Genomic DNA, 21355 nt, shown 5'->3' on the forward strand with positions numbered 1-21355 from the left:
CAATTTTGTGCTTTAGTGGTGTTCCATTTCCATTATGCAGTAACATGCCTTTGGATGAGTCAATAAAAAATGTCCACTGAGGAATTTCATAAATATACAGAAATGGGAACATGAAAATGAACACATAATAGGACAAATATGACAGGTCAGAATGGGAAGAGGGAGCAATAGAAAGAGGAGAAAAAGACAAACATGGAAACGCAAATGAAAAAGGAAAATCTCCACATTCTACTAATCTGCAAGAAAATAAAGAAGAAGGAAATCAACAATAAGTCTCACAAAGTGGAGGTTATAATTTATAATATATTGCACTAAGGAATTTCTCACAAAGATAGCAACCTACTCACTCCTTCAAAAAATGTCTGTTTACATGAAATACTTTCCACCCAAGTCTAAACAATACGCTCTACTGTAGGATGGTGCATGTGTGCAATAAACCTGACTGAGAACAGCAGAGAACAATTCAACAGAGTAGTTGTTAGATAGATGCAGTGCTCCACCACCACCCCTTTTCCCACCCACTTCCCTGCTAGGCTAGGCTCGCTCATTGTTTCAACCGAGAAACAGTAATGTTCTAACTATCCCCATGTGACTTGCAGGCCACAAAGTGATTCTAGTCACAACTGCACAACCCAGCAAGCAAAAATGGTGGATGAATGAATGTTCTAGGAAATTCAGTTCTATTAACTGCAATAAGCTTAAAGAGAAGGCCAATGCAACAGAAAGGTGGTGTCTGTTCTTTTGTAAACAGCACAGTCCCACAACAGCTAAAGGCTCAGGGAGCTTCACTAGTTAGACAAGATAATCTTTAAACTTGTTCCATCTACAAAGAGCAATTAACTCTTTGTCTACATTAATTCACCATAAATCACCCTAATAAAGAGCATTTATTTTCAATGTTTGGCCCTTGAAGGCTTAAGAAAACTGAAGCTGCACAAAACAGACATTATAAACACATTATAATTATCTAAATTTCTCCCAACCAACAATATGAATGTGCTGGTTTCAGTATCAACTATGCCTATTGGGAGCTACGTATCATGCACACGGTAATGCCACCTAAATGTGAAACACTCCAGATAATGCTTTCCTTGTTCCAAGTCCATTAAATGAGGACATTCATACCATTGTACCAGAATAAGCGATATTGAAGTTTCCAACATCTGCAAACCACCTAGTACCAACTCGCCTAATCAAGTATTTGTGTGTGGTCACACCCAACTGTTTACGTAGGAGATTTCAAAAATCATAAACAGGAATGGAACTACAGATCTAATGACAAGAACACACACACCCTAATGAACTGGGAAGAAAGAATGTTTCCATGTTTTTATGCCAATGAACAGAGTACTGTACATTCATATCCACTGTATGGAGACTAAAGTATAAACCTGATCTCAATCATAAATCCATCAATCACCACTAATCTGCATTAGTGCAGACTCTCTATCAATTGTTTACCTAGTGATTTCAAAGAAGTTGGAAATTTATCAAACATCTCCCTTGGTAAATTACTCAATCTCTAACTCCTCTTCCTATAAATAAATATTTGCCCTTATTTGTCCTCTTGAATTCCAATGTTATCTTCATATTTCGATCTTTCCTACTTTTGAATTTTTTTTTTTTTTTTTTTTTGCTTTATGTCGCACCGACACAGATATGTCTTATGGCGAGGATGGGATAGGCAAGGCCTAGGAATTGGAAGGAAGCGGCCGTGGCCTTAATTAAGGTACAGCCCCGGCATTTGCCTGGTGTGAAAATGGGAAACCACGGAAAACCATCTTCAGGGCTGCCGACAGTGGGGCTCGAATCCACTATCTCCCGATTACTGGATACTGGCCGCACTTAAGTGACTGCAGCTATCGAGCTCGGTCTTTTGAAAATTCTACGCAAGCTTATTCAACCACTAAGGTCGGTCCAGGTCAACTCTCCACTGAGAGCTCGGAACATACCACTTACAATTGACAAATTTCATTGTAATGGTCCGTATTGATGTAATTTGATTAAGAACTTTATTTAAATTGTCCACTTAATCAACACACATCACTTCACAAATGAAAATACATGTAATTTTAGTATCTAATCATAATATGGTACATGTTTCATCTTACTGGAAGATTTCTTCAGCCGAAGTATCTGACTAAAAATAATAACTTGAAAGTAAAAACACTATTAGATATCACTACTGAATATATTGAATACTACTGAGTCCATCAACATGTCTTCTGAGGAATCTTTAGAAAATGTCTGTGCGACAGTTTGTTTTGGTTACAATCTACAAAATTTCTTAAGAATATTTTAAAATACACACTTAAAATAATCTTTAAAATATTCTTAAGAAATGCACACTCAAAATATTCTTAAGAAATTGTGTAGAATGTAACCAAAACAAACCGTTGCACATATATTTTCTAAAGATTCCTCAGAAGACAAGCTGATGTACTCAATAATATTCAATAGTGATATTTAACCCTTTCCACTCATATTATTTGTAAGTCCTGATTTCTTCCAACTTATATTTTGTCAGCATTTTTCATTTTTTTTTTTTGCTAGGGGCTTTACGTCGCACCGACACAGATAGGTCTTATGGCAACAATGGGATAGGAAGACCTAGGAATTGGAAGGAAGCGGCCGTGGCCTTAATTAAGGTACAGCTCCAGCATTTGCCTGGTGTGAAAATGGGAAACCACGGAAAACCATCTTCAGGGCTGCCGACAGTGGGATTCGAACCCACTATCTCTCGGATGCAAGCTCACAGCCGCATGCCTCTATGCGCACGGCCATCTCGCCCGGTTCTTCATATTTTAAAACCTGGTATTAAGTACCGGTTGTAACAATATATACAGGAAGGAAATACAAAATTAATGAATGTATGGTATTCACAGGACACAAAATAATGTTTTTCACTTCTTTAACGGTATGTCTTGAATGTGTTGAAGCGTTCAAAGCAAATGCCTGGATGGAGCACTGGTTGCTTCTCACAGGTTTTACAGAAGTGGACTGTCTCTCGTCTCCCTCCAACAACTTTCCTGTCACTGCAAACCTTGCAATCCTTAGTTTTTTCCTTCGGGATGGGGGTAAAGCAGGTGCAGTTTGCCACAGCTTCACTTCTTCATCTGTTGAGGAAGTTCCCCTTTTCCTGTTCTGTGAATTCTGCACATTTCCTACAAGTTGTATTACCAAGTTTTTCCTGAACTTCAGATGGGTCATTCCATTGTTACCTATTATGATCTCCAGAAGCCAGAAGAACATTTTTCTCCACCACTTCACTGACTTATGTGTGAATGGGTATGAGCTAGCATAGTAGTCAGAAAGACAACCCCCCCCCCCAATGTATTGATTATAAGCACACAATTTCCTCGGCACCTTGATGTCTTATTCTTTGCACAGGCTGAGTGGCATTGTCATAGAAAGTGGACAGCATAGCAATAATACGCTTGTCCTTCCAAACCAAGCGTGAAGTGTTATCTGTTCGGAGTGCAATAATGTCATGTTGTTTCATTCTCTTTGTTGCGGCTTTTCTCGCTTGTAATGGCAGACCTCTCCTATTTACCATTACAGTAAATATGGTTCAATCGCACATACGTATCCAGTACTCGAGTCTGACAGAACATAAATACGTAGTCCCCACAATTGGTTTCTGCTTATTGTAACACTTGAACACGACACGACCCTTGAAGCCTACAGTGCATTCATCAACACTCAGATTCCTTCATGGAATGAAGTGTTCCCTAAATTTTATGTCCAGGTAAGACACTATATTTCTGACCTTCAAACCTCTAGATTGTGGACCTGCCTTATCAGCTTCAGGGGAAGAAAGATGGAGATTCAAGAATATCTGTAGAAATCTGTCTCTAGAGAACACATCTTTGTAGAACACCTGCTTATCCAACCAGTCTTCACTAAAATAATTCTGCATTTCTGCCTTACTGTTCATCCCCATGTTAATAATTACACCAATAAATGCCTTCAGGTCTTCTTAAGTCACAGCTTTCCAAGAAAACCAGATTGATCTCTTCTAAAATGGAGTATTATTCTGTATTTTCATTTCAGCATTTTTATTTTTTTTTGCTATTTGTTTTACGTTGCACCGACACAGATAGGTCTTATGGCGATGATGGGATAGGAAAGGCCTAGGAACAGGAAGGAAGCGGCCGTGGCCTTATTCAGCAAATTTGTTTAACTCATGGACAATAGAGGTTAGCAACTGATCAGTAAAAAATAGCTGCTAGTACTCTAATTATATTTTAGGTCTATTGCCACAACTTATGAATCCACTGACTAACCTGTAAGGAAATTTGGGTAATCCTGCATCAACCGTTCTACATGATATCCAAGGTATGTTTGAAGTCAGCACTGTATGACTGGGACCAGGACGAGTCATAATATTATCGCCTCCTCCACGATTTCTTGCAACGCAGATATCAATATTGTTACTTGAATCACTCACGGATATATCACTTTCATCACCAGATTCAAAATTTTCATCACTTTCATGGTCACTATCATAAAAATCAGCCAAGATAGACGCAAGAATCTCAGCTTCGGTCAAGACTGTGTGCCGCCATGTTGCTTCACCGTGACTGCTTCCCATTGTCAAAGAAACTGAGCAATTCTGCCGAGCAAAGAGAAACTAAAACACACTTATTTGGTTTCTTTCAGTTTCTGGAAGGGACCAGCACTTACCAAACGAAGTACAAAAGCCCTGGCATGTCAAGTAATCTAGCAACGAGCGGCGAAACATTGTGTCGACTGAGGGTCTACACATGAGCTGTCGCTCAATAGCGGTCGACCTCAGGTCGACACTCGAGTGGAAAGGGTTAATAGTGCTTTTATGTTATTAGTTACAGTGAGATGCTACGGCTGAAGAAGTCTTCTAGCAAGACTAAAGATGTACCGAATTACGTTTAGACGCTAAAATTACATATATTTTCACTTGTGAAGTGATGTGTATTGATGACGTGGACACTTTAAATAAAACAAAGTTCTTAAAAATAGGGTAATGGCACTATATATCGAACGCCCTTTAAATATCAAACACTTCACATACCTTGTTGCAAAATGAGGATATCGATAACTTTAAATAACATTTGAGATTTCTAAATTTAGCCCTCCAAACCTAGCTTTATGTCAATCGATAGGTCAAAGTCGTTACCGTGTTGGCAAGTGTGGGAAAGTCGCAGAACTTTGGTGTTGGAGGGATTTCAATGAGATTGTTGTATTGTTACTAAGGTGCAGTGTCCCTGTGATTATCTGTTTTTGCTGGTAAAATAGTGTCTTCAGAAGGTATCCTTTAAATAATAGTTGTATTAACATACATACATACATATTTATTAATTTCCTGTGTTGTGAGTGTTTACCTGTCTTCATATTTATTTCTAAAATGAAATACTGTTTGATATTTGACTCCCATTTTATAATATCGAAAGGTCATTCGATGCATGAGGCTCATTCAATGCAAACACTTAATATCGAACGCCACTGAAAATTAATGGGCTGTTTCTGATTTTAATTTGTAGTATTGCTTCCTTTAGCGCCGAAATACGCATTTCTGTGGTCGTGACTGCTAAGGCGTCTATCTGTAACTTGAGAGGGCCTGAATTTGAACCCTCATTGGGTATAGTTAAGATTTCTTTTACAATATCTTGTGTCTGTTTGATGCCGTACGTGGTGCTAATCACTTTATTTAACAATCTTGTCACTTTCAAATGGTTATCGTCGTTGACAAATACAGTGGCAGCAACAAGAGGGGGTGTGCAGGGGCAGTTGCCCCCACTCTTTGGAATGGGGCTATTACTATAGTAGCAGCTTGACACGTAAGGTCATTGACAGCAAGCGAGGACATATTGTTTGGTTCAGACCAGTGTTATGTAATTTTAATTTGTGGATAAATTTAGTTGAAACTGAAATAAGTAAAATAAAATTCCCCGGTCATCTAAGCCGTCTTTTTTGTATTTTAAAAAAAAAAAAAATGTCTCTAAAGTTGGTTTGTTGGTTGTTTATTTTAAAGGAATTGGACAGTTAAAATGGCTAGCATGGTCGGACAGGATTAAGAGGAGGAAATTCCGATTTATGTGAGAGGGCTCGGAAATATAGCAGTAAGTTAAGTGACTTATTCGAATAAATAAGGTAATGGAATTACAGATTAGAAATTTAAATATAATGGGTTTTTTTAGGACTTAAGCAAAGGAGAAATTTTCAAGAAGAGAGCAGAAAATAGTTCAACATAGTGACTAAGTTAATAGGTGTTATTTATTTATTTATTTATTTATTTATTTATTTATTTTATGAATTGAAAATTATTCTATTTTAAAGTGTTTTACTAAATGACAAAGGTAAATTTAGACACAAAGAAACATTCCATTTCTTTTATAAATGTAAATAAGGACGTAAGTTCCAAGAGCAGAGTAGACTTAAAATTTTAGCATATCGTGACCAATTTAATAGATTTTATTCATTTATGATTTGAAAATTTATATTTTAAAGTTTGTAATAAATGACATAGTAAGTAAGTAAAAGTTGAAACACAAATATTTTTAAAATTTCACGATTTATATATAATTGTTCTGTTGATAAGTATATTTTTACCAACATACCAAGTCCAAAGATTAATTGATGTTTGGCACTACTGAAGAAGACAGTAGTTAGCTCTCGAAAGCTGTACGGTAATTAAGTACAGTAGGGTCCCGCTCATCCGACCTTCTGTGTTATCCGACACTGGTAGACTTAATTTGAACTTTTGGTGGAGACTAAATTCAGGGACACCCGGTGTTGAGGGTGCGACCGTGGGACAAGCACTGGTCTGACCGCTGGCGGTAGGACCGGTTTTTCTCTCAAGGACAGGTGCAGCGAGTCTTCAGCCATTGTTCATTGTAGTATTGGTTGGGTGCGGATTTTATAGTTTGCATTTCCTCTGTGAGTATGGCGAGTAAACGGAAGAAAGTGATTGTTTCTGTGGAGGACAAGTTGAGTGCATTAAAGAGACTGGACAAAGGGGAAACTCTTCAAAAGTGGCTTCAGATTATGGTATCGGACATGTTACAGTGGAAGACTGGAAAAAAGAAAGAGGGAAGAAATTGAAAAGTGGTGCCCTACCAGAGCAATAAGTGATGCACTGAAAATTAGAAAAACAATGAAAAAATGTGAATACGAAAAAGTAAGTGAAGTGCTTCTTTGGTTCACTCAACACTGGGAAAAGGGCCTGCCAATATCTGGCCCCATTCTGCAAGAAAAGGCAGTGTATTTCCAGAAGGAGTTTAATGAAGGGGACCCTAATTTTACTGCCAGTGCGGGGTGACTTGATCAGTGGAAGAAGCGGTATGGCATTCGGCAGCTTAATATCTGTGGAGAAAAACTGTCAGCTAAATCCGATGAGGTTGTGAAATTTCAAGAAATAATCTTGCTGGAGGATTAACCGGTGATCAGATTTTTTATTGTGATGAGACTGGGCTAAATTTCAAGATGCTGCCATCAAAAACTCTCGGAGCCCAAGCCGAGATGTCTGCACCGGGCTACAAGCGTTGTAAGGAAAGAGTTACTGTTCTTGCCTGTAGTAATGTTACTGGGAACTTAAAAGCAAAATTGTTTATGATCAGTAAACCAAAGCAGCCTAGGGCTTTTAAAAACATGTCTGTTAATGCTCTTCCAGTCCATTACACGAATCAGAACACTGCCTGGATGTCTGCTGACATCTTTAAAGACTGTTTTTTTTACACAGTTTGTTCCAGATGTAGAAAAATTTCTTGCTTCGAACAATCTCCCTAGAAAAGCGCTTCTTCTACTAGACAACGCTCCATCACACCCAAATGAAGAGCAACTTCGAAGTGGTGACCTCAAAGTCATGTTCCTCCCTACTAACGTAACGTCATTATGCCAGCCAATGGACCAAGGTGTGCTGGTAACATTGAAGAGGAAATATCGGCGGACACTCCTTTCATCCCTGATAGAGAAAATGGACAATGGCAACGACGTGATAGAAAAGTTAAAACGAATCAACATGAAAGACGTGGCATACTGGATAGCGCAGTCTTGGAAAGAAGTTGAAACAACAACATTAGCAAAGTCTTGGAACAAATTGTTGAGTGAGGTTGAACATCGAGAGGAGGTGGTACAAGAAGACATGGAAAATATTGTGCCCCTACTGAATTGCATTCCTGGCTGTGAGGATGCTACGACTGACGACGTGAGTAAGTTGTGTGCACAAGATCAGCTGTTCAAACTAACCGACCCTGATATTGATTTTGTGAATGCTTTTGGGAATGAGAATGATGATGATGAAGAACAAAGCATTGCAGAACAAGAGGAGAAAACGATGACTCATAGTGAAGGATTAAGTGCATTGGAAATGGCATTAACCTACGTTGAGCAACAGCCAGAAGCAAGCGCAACGGAGGTGCTGATTTTTCGTCGATGGCGGGATCTCGCAGCAAGAAAACGTGGATCAGCAGGCAAGCAGACATTGTTCGCAAGTTTCTTTTCGTAAGACATTTGAAATGTCTTTCGTTCAATACTGCATGTACTGTACAATTGAACTGATAATTCAATAAATAGAGTACCATAAAACATGCCATTGTTTTAGTACTAAAGTACAGCCTTCCTGTTTGTTTCAGTTCATTTTCAAAGTTGTTCTGTATTATCCGACATTTTCGGTGATCCGACGTACTCCAGGTCCCGTTTAGGTCGGATAATCAAGACTCTACTGTATAATAAAACATGTAAAGTATTGACAAGGTGGGAAAGTGTTCTATAGAAATTTGAATATAAGTCAATACAGACAGGATTAACCAACATGGTGAAAATAATCAATTCCATGCGAACTGTCAGAACTCGCCGCAAACTGCAACACTTTGTCTTTATTCTTCATTAGGTCCCACACTGTTGTCACACCCACACCGAACTCTGATGCTAAATTTGAAACTAGTTCACCTTTCTTCATCCGTTTGATTATCATCATCATCAATGTCCCACTCCAGTCACCCGGGTGTGGTTCGTACTATTATCTTAACTTTATTTTGTATGGTTAAAACTACAAGTTTTCTTTTTACTGCAGATTTCGATCTCAACATTTCTCAGCTGTTACAATGAAAAATAAATGTTTAACTTTTTCAGTCAGTCTCACATTTCCTTACTTTGCTCTACAGTACAGAATGTAGCCTATCTGTCTACTAATAGCAGAGGTTGACAATGACGGACCACTAGGCTGGTTTCCGATACCTGTGCATTGAGAAACATTTACAATGCAGTAGCCTGTGGTGAAAAAATTTAACCTTGACAGAGAACGATATGAAAGATCTACGTACGGTACTTGGATATGTTACACGCTACCAAATAAGTTGTATCATTCTGAAGTAGAAATCAATCAATCAATCAATACTGATCTGCATTTAGGGCAGTCGTGCAGGTGACAGATTCCCTATCTGTTGTTTTCCTAGCCTTTTCCTAAATGATTTCAAAGAAATTGGAAATTTATTAAACGTCTCCCTTGGTAAGTTATTCCAATCCCTAATTCCCCTTCCTATAAATGAATATTTGCCCCAGTTTGTCCTCTTGAATTCCAACTTTATCTTCATATTGTGATCTTTCCTACTTTTATTAACGCCCCTCAAACTTATTCGTTTACTAATGTCATTCAACGCCATCTCTCCGCTGACAGCTCGGAACATACCACTTAGTCGAGCAGCTCTTCTTCTTTCTCTCAATTCCTCACAACCCAAACTTTGCAACATTTTTGTAACGCTACTCTTATGTCGGAAATCGCCCAGATCAAATCGAGCTGCTTTTCTTTGGATATTTTCCAATTCTTGAATCAGGTAATCCTGGTGAGGGTCCCATACACTGGAACCATACTCTAGTTGGGGTCTTACCAGAGACTTATATGCCCTCTCCTTTAAATCCTTACTACAACCCCTAAACACCCTCATAATCACGTGCAGAGACCTGTACCCTTTATTTACAATCCCATTTATGTGATTACCCCAACGAAGGTCTTTCCTTATATTAACACCTAGATACTTAAAATGATCCCCAACAGGAACTTTCACCCCATCAACGCAGTAATTAAAACTGAGAGGACTTTTTCTATTTGTGAAACTCACAACCTGAGTTTTAACCCCGTTTATCAACATACCATTGCCTGCTGTCCATCTCACAACATTATCGAGGTCATGTTGCAGTTGCTCAGAATCTTGTAAATAATTATTACTCTATACAGAATATCATCCGCAAAAAGACTTACCTCCGATTCCACTCCTTTACTCATATCATTTATATATATAAGAAAACATAAAGGTCCGATAATACTGCCTTGAGGAATTCCCCTCTTAATTATTAAAGGGTCAGATAAAGCTTCACCTACTCTAATTCTCTGAGATCTATTTTCTAGAAATATAGCAACCCATTCAGTCACTCTTTTGTCTAGTCCAATTGCACTCATTTTGGCCAGTTGTCTCCCATGATCCATCCTATCAAATGCTTTAGACAGGTCAATCGCGATACAGTCCATTTGACCTCCAGAATCCATGATATCTGCTATATCTTGCTGGAATCCTACAAGTTGAGCTTCAGTGGAATAACCTTTCCTAAAACCGAACTGCCTTCTATCGAACCTAGTTATTAATTTCGCAAACATGTCTAATATAATCAGAAAGAATGCCTTCCCAAAGCTTACATACAACAACGCATGTCAAACTTACTGGCCTGTAATTTTCAGCTTTATGTCTATCACCCTTTCCTTTATACACAGGGGCAACTATAGCAACTCTCCATTCATCTGGTATAGCTCCTACGACCAAACAATAATCAAATAAGTACCTCAGATATGGTACTATATCCCAACCCATTGTCTTTAGTATATCCCCAGAAATCTTATCAATTCCAGCTGCTTTTCTAGTTTTCAACTTTTGTATCTTATTGTAAATGTCATAGTTATCATATGTAAATTTTAATACATCATTGGCCTTAGTCTCCTCCTCTATCTTAACATTTTCCTTGTAACCAACAATCTTTACATACTGCTGACTGAATACTTCTGCCTTTTGAAGATCCTCACATACACACTCCCCTTGTTCATTAATTATTCCTGGAATGTCCTTTTTGGAACCTTTCTGCCTTAAAATACCTATCCATACCCTTCTATTTTTCACTAAAATTTGTATGACTGCCAATTATGCTTGCCATCATGTTATCCTTAGCTGCCTTCTTTGCTAGATTCAATTTTCTATTAAGTTCCTTCAATTTCTCCTTACTTCCACAGCCATTTCTAAATCTATTTCTTTCCAGTCTGCACCTCCTTCTTAGTCTCTTTATTTCTCTATTATAATGAGGTATTATAATATTATAAAATGACCAGCATGCAACACTCTACGCTCCGTGGGCTGGGAGAGGGCACATTACAGTACATTACTTGTCAACAATGGAATGGATAATGAAGTTTGTGACTGTTGAAATTGAATAACATCCTTCTTCTTTTGTAACAGTTAAAACTGAAATAATTTTACACAACATAAAATTACGTAGTAAAAAAAATGTATGAAGTCATGTCTCCAATGCCGATTGCCAGTCTATGTGCGTGTATGTACAGTAGTTACTGTACATTATGATCGTGGACTCAAGAGTCTGTGAGTCAATGTACAGTCACTCCAAAACAGAATACTGTATCAAGATACTTTGACGTCAAGAGCCGGGCTGAGTGGCTCAGTGGCTCAGATGGTTGAGGCGATGGCCTTGTAACCCCAACTTGGCAGGTTCGATCCTAGCTCAGTCCGGTGGTATTTGAAGGTGCTCAAATACGTCAGCCTCGTGTCGGTAGATTTACTGGCACGTAAGAGAACTTCTGCAAGACAAAATTTTGGCACCTCAGCGTCTCCGAAAACCATCAAAGTGGTTAGTGGGATGTAAAACCGATATTATTATTATTATTATTATTATTATTATTATTATTATTACTGACATCAAGACTACGCTCATTCAGTTTTGGAGTGACTGTACACTGCTTTTAAAAATAAGTTTTACGTGACAGATAATCCGCAGAACGGTTAATCAAGGGACGGATAATCGAGGTTTTACTGTATAGTATTGGAAAGTTTTACCATTGTGACATAACTTTAGTTCTTGTTGTGATCACAATTCAATACGGATCAAAACCATGAAGTTTATATCCTAGGATCACACATCATACACCCAAAATGTATTCTTGAATAAATAAAGCTTAAAAAGTTACCTTTCTTATCTTCTTCAGACAATTCTGACTTTGGAAAATCAATATCAAATGTAATGTACAGAGTGCCATAGAGATTGTTATTATCATAATTTGGCATTCCCTTTCCTTTCTTCCGTATCCTTGCACCAGGCCATGTCACCTTATCACGAGACACTTCCACTTTGTGACCATCCAAGTGTTCTATTTCCATTGAGAAACCAACTAGGGCATCAGGTAAAGACAACGTTACGTTAGTATATAAATCATCTCCTCGACGTTCAAATACCGGATGAGGCAGAGTCCGAATCTTTAAGATCAAATCTCCAGGATCTCCATCTAGGTGTGGTTCACCTTCTGCTATGAATTTTGTTTCTTGGCCATCAACCATCCCAGGTTCAATTTCAATCTCCAAAGTCCGTTCTTCATTTACTAACCTATTAAACAAAACAAAAATAAACAAGATGAACAGAAAGCAATGTGATATTACATATATAGTAAAAGTCAATGAAAAATCTATACACCACATGAGAGAAATATGTCTCGTATGGCTTGTTTGACAATTGCAGAACACTTTTTAATCCATCTACCACAGACTACAAATAATTGTTAAGATAACAGTGTCTGAAGCTTAAAGATCTGCTCGAGTTGGATGATCAATTAAAACAACAGAACATCACTGTACATCTGCACACCGCGCTAATCCACAGCACGACAAAAGGAGTGATTCTGAACAGGAATCCAACAGTTTCCTCATTTGTGCTAATAAAAGATTAGCATGAGAGTACAGGTACAGACGGACTTCATAAGGGGAAAGATTGAACAATGGGGAATGAAGATCATTGCAGAAAAGAGTAAAACAATGGTAATGACCAGAGGAAAGCTGGAAGGAAGAGGAAAAGTAAAAACTGTAGGCAAGAATGCAAAAGTTGTAGAGCACTTTAAGCACTTAGGAAGAGAGGTAATGGTAAATGGATGCAGAAGTCAGCAGAATACAAATAGGAAAGCTGCTGTGGGTAAGCAAATATACAAGACATATTTTACCCCCATAACAACGTATAAGGCAGAGACTTGGCCTATGAGGAAAAGAGATGAAAGCCATACCCAGGCAGCTGAAATGAATAGATTTTGTAGAACATGGTTCACAAGATTAAAAAAGGGAGGCAGATTAAACAATGAAGATAAAAGGAAAGCAATAAAAATGAAAAAATGAATTATAACATCGAGAAGAACAGGTTGAACTATTTAAATATTTGGATACACCACTCAGATTTTAAAAAAAAAAAAAATTGAACTTCAGCTGGAGGGGAAGAGAGGTCGAGAAAGACAAGAACAAGTTGGATGGATTTAGTGAAGAACAGCCTTAGAAAGTATAACACTGACTATGCCACAGTAGTGAATGGAGAAAGGTGGAGAGAAACCATACAAGCCCCAAATACATTAAGTGGTCAGTCGCTTGGTTGGTTATCATTATGGCAGGAGTGCCAGAGCACAATTTTGACTTGGCTTTGGTGACCTGCACGACTGGGTGCAAGACAAGAAGATAACTAGGTAGGGAGAGGATGAAACCCGGTGTTGGCACATAGCCTACTCCTGTCGAAAACCACAAAGAGGCCTGTTCAAGGCTTAACGTCTGTAACCAACATATGAATCACCATCAACAATGTCATACGCTCTCACTCCATATGAACACTGCGTAGAGGTTTGGAATCGAATGTACACACAATCTGTATGTATGTTCAGTCCTCAGCTCTAAGGCTGGTTGGAACCTCAAGAGCTGAACCATTAACTGTCATAGATGGCCTAGGCATCACTGAGGAGGCATACTAGTGAAATGAGCAGTGAGATAGTTTCCCCGTTGCTTTTCTCACCAAGTCAGAAGTTGCTATTACATATGTATTTGCCAAGCACACTGAAATGCATGCACCAACCAACCCTATGAGCAACATTTTCACACTATTCATAGTAGGGACTGACTGCATAAGAAAAAGCATTACTAGCATCGTTCATACCTCAGTCACTTTCATATTGTCAAAGCCAAGGATGAGAGAGACAGCTCAATGAAAGTAAAAAAATTGTTCTAGCCCATACCAGAAGACACAGTGCATGGTAAACACTAGGTCTCACCAGCAAAAGCACAATCTAATAATTGTATACTACCACACCAACATTCCCAACAGTGAAACTTCTTTCCATGAACAGGACTCGAACATGGTAATCACAGTGTCAGACCATATAGACTTGATGGTCATGGCCACTAGGTGGTGGTGGTGGTTTTTGTTTTAAGAGGAAGTACAACGAGGTAATCATCCTCTCTGAACAAATAAATGGAAAATAAATTTTAAATATAAAACAAAATTATTTATTCAACAAAGGAATTTGGAAACGCAGTACAAAATAAAACAAAAAACAATTATAGAATTAGGCTGAAAGGATTTCTAACGTATAAAAAGGGAACATACTTTCCCTGAGTAACAGTACACTTGTAATTTATATGCCTTTGATAAGTCCACTGTCGCACATAAAGCGGGTGACGAGATCAGCAGTAGTCGCGTCATCGGCTAGTATGCGTTCGAGTGTTTCCTGCAGACTGAGGCTCCGTCTCAGGCCAGAGAGATCGGCGCACTCTGTGAGGATGTGGGCCACGGTGAAGTCGGCACCACAAGAACACACTGGGGGGTCTTCCCTCTTTAGAAGATAAGAGTGCATGGATCGTAAATGACCTATCCTCAGCCTGCACAGTACTATGGCCTCTCTCCATGAAGGTCGGAAAGAGGACCGCCACATGGTAGTCGTCTTCTTAATTGCTCTCAGCTCGTTGGGAGTTCGGATATCTAGCCACTCCAATTCCCAGGATGCCAAGATGGTTCAACGTAGCTGATAACAAATATCCTTAGCAGGTACATTGATTGGTCTTGGAGGTAAAAGTACAGCTTCCTTTGCAGCTTCATCCGCAAGTTCGTTTCCCGCAATCCCAACGTGGCTTGGAAGCCACGCGAAGGTGATTCTGGTGCTAGCATTCCTTAACCTGGCTAGAAGGTCATGTATCTGCTGCACCAGTGGGTGTTGCGAGAAACAGGTTTCAACAGACTGCAGAGAGCTTAACAAATCAGTACACATAAGAAAGTGGCTTCTTTCATCACGCAGTGCAAACTGCAGACCCTCTACGATGGCTTAAAGCTCTGCAGTATACACGCTACATACTTTAGGGAGGAAGATCTTCATATTCATATCATCAATGACGAAAGAGCAACCAACATTATCTCCGATTTTAGAACCATCCGTGAAAATAAGTCTCGCAGCTGGATATTGGTGAATGAAGTCCTGCAAATACCTCCGATAAACAGAGGAATCCGTGTTCACCTTGGGTCCACGCAGCAGATCTAGATGTATATCCGGTCGCGGAACCAACCACAGAGGTACCTCACTAAGAGTTTGTTCAAGACAACCACCGATATCAATGTTCAAATCATGACACAAGCTATCAATCCGAAACCCAACCGGCCGTGTGGTATTCGGCCGGTCTTGGCACCGCTGGTGGTATTGGGTACGATAGATGCATTGATAGCTTGGATGTAGTGGCATTTCATGAATTTTGGCAGCGTACATGAGGAGTAACTGCTGCCTCCTTATCCGTAAAGGTGGAACTCCCACTTCAGCGAGTAGGCTGGGAATGGGGCTAGTATGGAAAGCACCCGTTGCCAGCCTTACTCCACTATGGTGAATACTGTCTAAAAGGCTAAGCGTAGATTTTGATGCTGAGCCATAAGCCACACTTCCATAGTCAATCCGGGAGAGGACCGTAGGCACGTAAAATCGTAGCAGTACCGCACAGTCAGCCCCCACGAAGTGCCGCTGAGAAACTTAAGCATGTTAAGTCTCTTCATGCAGGCAACCTTCAACCGACAGATGCAGGGCTACCACATAAGTCTCTTATCAAAATGAAGACCCCAGGAATCTGCAGGTGTCAACCACTGGTAAGACACTGTTTAGCAAGTGGAGCTCTGGTTCGGGATGCACAGGCCGACGTCGACAGAAGTGTACAACAGAGGTTTTCGCTGCTGAAAATCGAAAACCGTCTTACAGGGCCCATCTGTCGACTCTGTTAATTGCTTGCTGTAGCTGTCTCTCAGCAAACGCCACCCTTTCGGAGCTGTAATGTAGAGCTAAGTTGTCTACATACAGCGAAGGAACAACTGCGGGCCCAGCAGCGGCAACTATGCCGTTGATGGCGATTGTGAACAGCGTGACAGTACCGATCCCTGAGGTACTCCATTTTCCTGAACGTCATATTGAGAAAATGCATTCCCTACTCGGACTCGAAAGAGATGGAGGGACATGAAGTTCTCAATAAGCGTTGGCAAATTTCCCAGAAATCTCCACTAGTGTAGTGTGGAGAGAATCCCATATCGCCAGGTAGTGTCGTAAGCTTTCTCCAGGTCAAAAAACACGGTGACTAGGTGTTCTTTCCGGAGAAAGGCCTCCTGAATGGCACTCTCCAGTCTGACCAGATGATCAGTGGCAGACCGATGAGAGCGAAAACCACACTGGTAGTTAGACAAGAGACCCACCTTTTCCATAGCCCACATAAGACGCCGGTTAACCATCCTTTCAAATAGCTTACAGAGGCCATTTGTAAGGCATATTGGCCTATAACTATCCAGAAGTTTTGGATCTTTACCTGGCTTGGGAATTGGTATCACTATTCCCTCACGCCACTGAGATGGAAACACTCCCTCACTCCATATTCTGTTGAAAAGGGTGAGAATATCCTTGAGACATCTGTCACTCACTCAAATGCTTAAGCATTTGTTTATGGATTTTGTCCGGTCCAGGAGCCGTATCTCTGCATAGCGCGAGTGCACTCCGCAACTCCCACTCCGTGAAGGGCACGTTGCAGGGATACGAAGCACTAGAGGCAAAAGAGAGAGACGCTGTGCCTCTGCTTCGCGCTTAATTGGAAGAAATGCAGGGTCGTATCTCCTATAGCTGGATATATCTGCGAAATGTGACGCGATGTGGTCTGCAATGACTGAAGGAACCGTAACTATATCTCCATTAATGGAGATTCCAGGTACTGAGGGCACATTCAGCACTCCGACAATACGGCGGAGTTTTGTCCACACTTGTGATGACGGAGTATGTGCCGTGATGGACGACACATACTTTACCCACGTAGCTTTCTTACTTTCTCGAATCAAAAAACAGGCCTTCGCGCGCAGATGCTTAAAAGTGATATGATTGGCCACTGTAGGATTCCGATGATAATGCTTAAAAGCCTGTCGGCGATCACGTATGGCCACTGCAATTTCGTCCGTCCACCATGGGACCTGTTTCCGGCGACGAATACCGGATGAGGAAGGAATTGTTTCCTCCGCAGCAGCCAAAATTCCAGTAGTAATGTAAGAAACGGGGTTGTCAACAGACTCCAGCATATCATCAGCCATCACTGCGCGTTTTGAAAATTCTGGCCAATTTGCCTGCCGAAGTAACCAGCGCTTGGGTACTTCGGACTGTCTTTGATTCAAGAGAGAAATAATTATCAGGAAGTGGTCACTATCACAGAGGTTGTCGTGTACTTGCCACCATAGCAGGGGAACTAGCGCACGGCTGCACAAAGTGACATCTAGTTGTGAGAATGTGCCATGTGCACTGCTGAAATGTGTCAGTTCCCCTGTATTAAGCACGCAAAGATCCAACAGGTTGATCATTCGCTCTAGCACCCTCCCCCTAGCACAGGAAGACGGAGAACCTCATAGTATGTTACAGGCATTCACATCTCCCAGCATGAGGAAAGGAGGAGGCAACTGAGTGATCAAATCTTGTAGTGCACAAATTTCAAGGTCGTAATCTGGTGGAATGTACACGTTGCAAACTGTTGTCATTACTGGCAACGGAATGCGAACTGCAACTGCATCTAGCCGAGTACGGAGCGGTACTTCTTCGCTGAAGATGTCAGAGCGAACTAGGGTACAAACGCCCCCAGTTGCCGCGCCATCCACAGTTGTCTTTGGAATAAAGACGATATCCTCTCATAGTCGTGTCATGTCCAGGTCTCAAACGAGATTCCTGGAGACAGACTATGGAGGCCGCATAGACAGATATCAATTGACGTAACTCAGCTAGGCGACAGTGATAACTACTGCAGTTCCACTGCAATAGTGCCATTGTATGGATAGGTAAAGCCTCGAATTCAGAGCAATTTCTTGCCCTTCGTTCGGTCCATTACCTGCCAGGTTCCGCCGTCTTTGTCGCTATCGTTATTGTCACAATCACCATCCATGACAATGAATGGTTCAGTCTCCATTGTCTCCTCAGAAGGAGGAGGCACGGTGACTGGATCCTCCGCGGACGGTGATCTCGTTGTTTGGGAACAGTGGGCCTTCTTCCTGGGAGAACTCAGTTCTCCAGAAAGTGATCGAACAAGAGGGCGTCTGGGCCTCTCGCTCTTGCCCACCGTTTCTTTCTTTTTACGAGGAGAGCCGGCAGATGGCTTGCCAGATTTCTTCGGGGATCCAGTGGACCCCGACTGAGTTGGAGAAGGCTTCTTCTCCAATTTTTTTAGGGAGCTCTGTGGCTTCACCTTCTCCTCCTTTATGATCTGGGCATTGGAAGGAGGGCTGGACTTCCCAGCCCTATTTGGGGAAGTCTTTCCCCCTGCTCTGTTGGGAGAGGACTTTCCAGCCGAACATTCCTGGGAAGTGCCGAAGGCAAGGCTATATACTCCAGAGGGCGCCCGGTATCTGGAGGGGGTCGCTAGGAACTACTCACCCAGTAGCCATGCATCACCTCGCCACGACCCGAAACTTGTGATTGGGGGAGGATAAAACCTCCATACTAACCTAATCTACCCGAGGCAGAGAGGGTGGCCAGACAGGGAGAGGAATGAAATTTAAGAAGGTGAGAATAGAAGAGTAGAAATAGTGATGAAGAATAAAGAGCACAGACACCTCTCAAGCAACTCGGGGGACACCTTGTTAGTCTGGCCCCACACCGAGGCCTATCCAGCATGGGTAACCCTGAGCTGGCACAGCCCTCGGGATCAACAAGCACACAAGCCCCCACACAGACGTCAAGGTCATGGTGTCCCTAGAGGGGGGGGCCAATAGGTGGGCAGGGGAAATTATTATTATTATGATTATTATTATTATTATTATTATTATTATTATTATTATTAGCATGCATTTTTATATACAGATGACCAAGATTTCATACTATACACTTTCACTTCTATTATAAACGATACAGTATTAAGACCCTAATACAGAGCAAGTTGGCCATAAGGTTAGGGTCACATAGCTGTGAGCTTGCATTCAAGAGATGATGGGTTTGGATCCCCCCATCGGCAGCCTTAACCTTTACATTGCTGCGCTCGCAATATTGCAAACTCCGTGGATGGATACACGCATATCTCTGCAGTAGATAGGAGCTTACTAAATGACAATCTGTTGATTCATTCATGAGCTATTGAGATAAATACGACACTCTGCTTTACGAGCTGCTCTGCGGTATGCCCGGCGTGCAAGCTAGCAGAGAGGCCCGCGTCAGGGATGAGTAAGCTACAGTATGTCGACCGCCAGTAAAACATGCGATCTTACCGAATCCGAGGTTGTAAGAGTGCTATCTGCATTAGAATCGGAAGATGAATATTCCGATTTTAGTGATTTCGAGAATAATGATGATAGTGACGACACCGATTATAATGAAAGTACAGTTGTCCAATCACTTGTGCAAAGCATGAGAAAGAGAAGCCGTACCTGTTCTCCTATGTTCAAATGGCAGGATAATGTGTTTACTCCAGTTGTACATGATTTTGATGACGCAAACAGTGGTAATACTATAGGTCTCTTACAGAACGAAACAACAGCTTCGGATATTTTTCAGTTATTTTTTACACCAGTTCTTATGAAAGAAATAGCTAATGAAACAAATATTACAAGTTTGTGTTGGAGAAAACGCCACCGAGTTCAAAATCATGTTTACAACAGTGGAGAGACACTACTCCTGAAGAGTTATATATATTTCTTGCAGTGACAATGCTAATGGTTCGAATGAAGAAGCTGAATATCACGGAGTACTGGCCTATTGATCTGCTCCTAGCCAACCCTCAGTTTTCAGATTATATGCCAAGGGATAGGTACTTATTACTTCTCCAGTGATTCACTTCTGTGACAATAATACTCAACTTGAAGGTGACAGACTGTACAAGATAAGACTAATTGTTGACAATCTCAGAAGAAAGTTCAGTGAAGTTTTTAGAACATTTCAGAACGTGTGTACAGATGAAAGTTTGACGCTATTCAAGGGTAGGCTCTCTCTCATCCAGTTTATACCCTCCAAGATGCACCGGTTTTGGATAAAATCATTCGTTATTTGTGATTGTGAAACTGGGTATGTGTTCGATTTTATTGTGTACACAGGGGCAGCAACAGAAATTTTACCAGAACGTGAAATGGGTGTATCTGGTGCAGTAGACAAAACTTTGATGGAGAAGTATCTGAATAAAGGGCATACTCTGTGGATCGATAATTGGTACTCGAGCCCATTACTGTACGACTACCTCCATAAGAATAAAATAAACGCATGCGGAACAGTACGAAGGAACCGTACGGGAATGCCTAAATTTACAAAGAAAATACAACTGGAGCAAACTGAAACAAAATGCACAGAGAATATGATGCTCATGAGATGGATGGACCGTAAGGAAGTGTGTACGCTGACTACGCTGCATACAGATGCAATGGAATCGACAGGAAAAGTAGACAGGAAGACAAAGCAACCTAAACTAAAGCCACAGTGTATTCTTCAGTACAATAAGAACATGGGATCAGTTAACAGAGTCGATATGATGATTAGTTCCATAGAATGTGTCTGGAAGTCCCTGAAATGGTACAGGAAATTCTTCTTCCACCTGCTAGATATTACAGTTTTGAACTGTCAAACACACTATAATATGCAAACAGGAGAAAACATTTCACTTGCCGATTTTCAGCTCAAACTTCTACGAGAGATTTTCAAGAAATTCCATTCACCCCGACCTACAAGCAAAAGAGGATGCCCTTCAGCCGAGGATAAACCGCTTAAACTGACAGAGAGACATTTTTCTTCCCCTGTACCACCCACCCCGAAGAAGAGATTTCCTGCCAGGTACTTCATGTGTGT

At 40.8% G+C, this 21355-nt stretch overlaps 1 protein-coding gene across 1 annotated transcript in view; it reads right to left on the bottom strand.

Moving 5' to 3' along the window:
• Positions 1–21355, bottom strand: part of shv (DnaJ homolog shv) — a 64907-nt gene that overhangs the window by 10145 nt on the left and 33407 nt on the right. Inside the window, exon 4 of the mRNA XM_067145805.2 lies at positions 12218–12630. Coding sequence (XP_067001906.2) covers positions 12218–12630 — 413 coding nt within the window. The remainder of the gene's footprint in view (positions 1–12217; positions 12631–21355) is intronic.

The sequence above is a fragment of the Anabrus simplex genome, chromosome 4 (genome assembly GCF_040414725.1).
Source record: "Anabrus simplex isolate iqAnaSimp1 chromosome 4, ASM4041472v1, whole genome shotgun sequence".
Taxonomy (NCBI): Eukaryota; Metazoa; Arthropoda; class Insecta; order Orthoptera; family Tettigoniidae; genus Anabrus; species Anabrus simplex.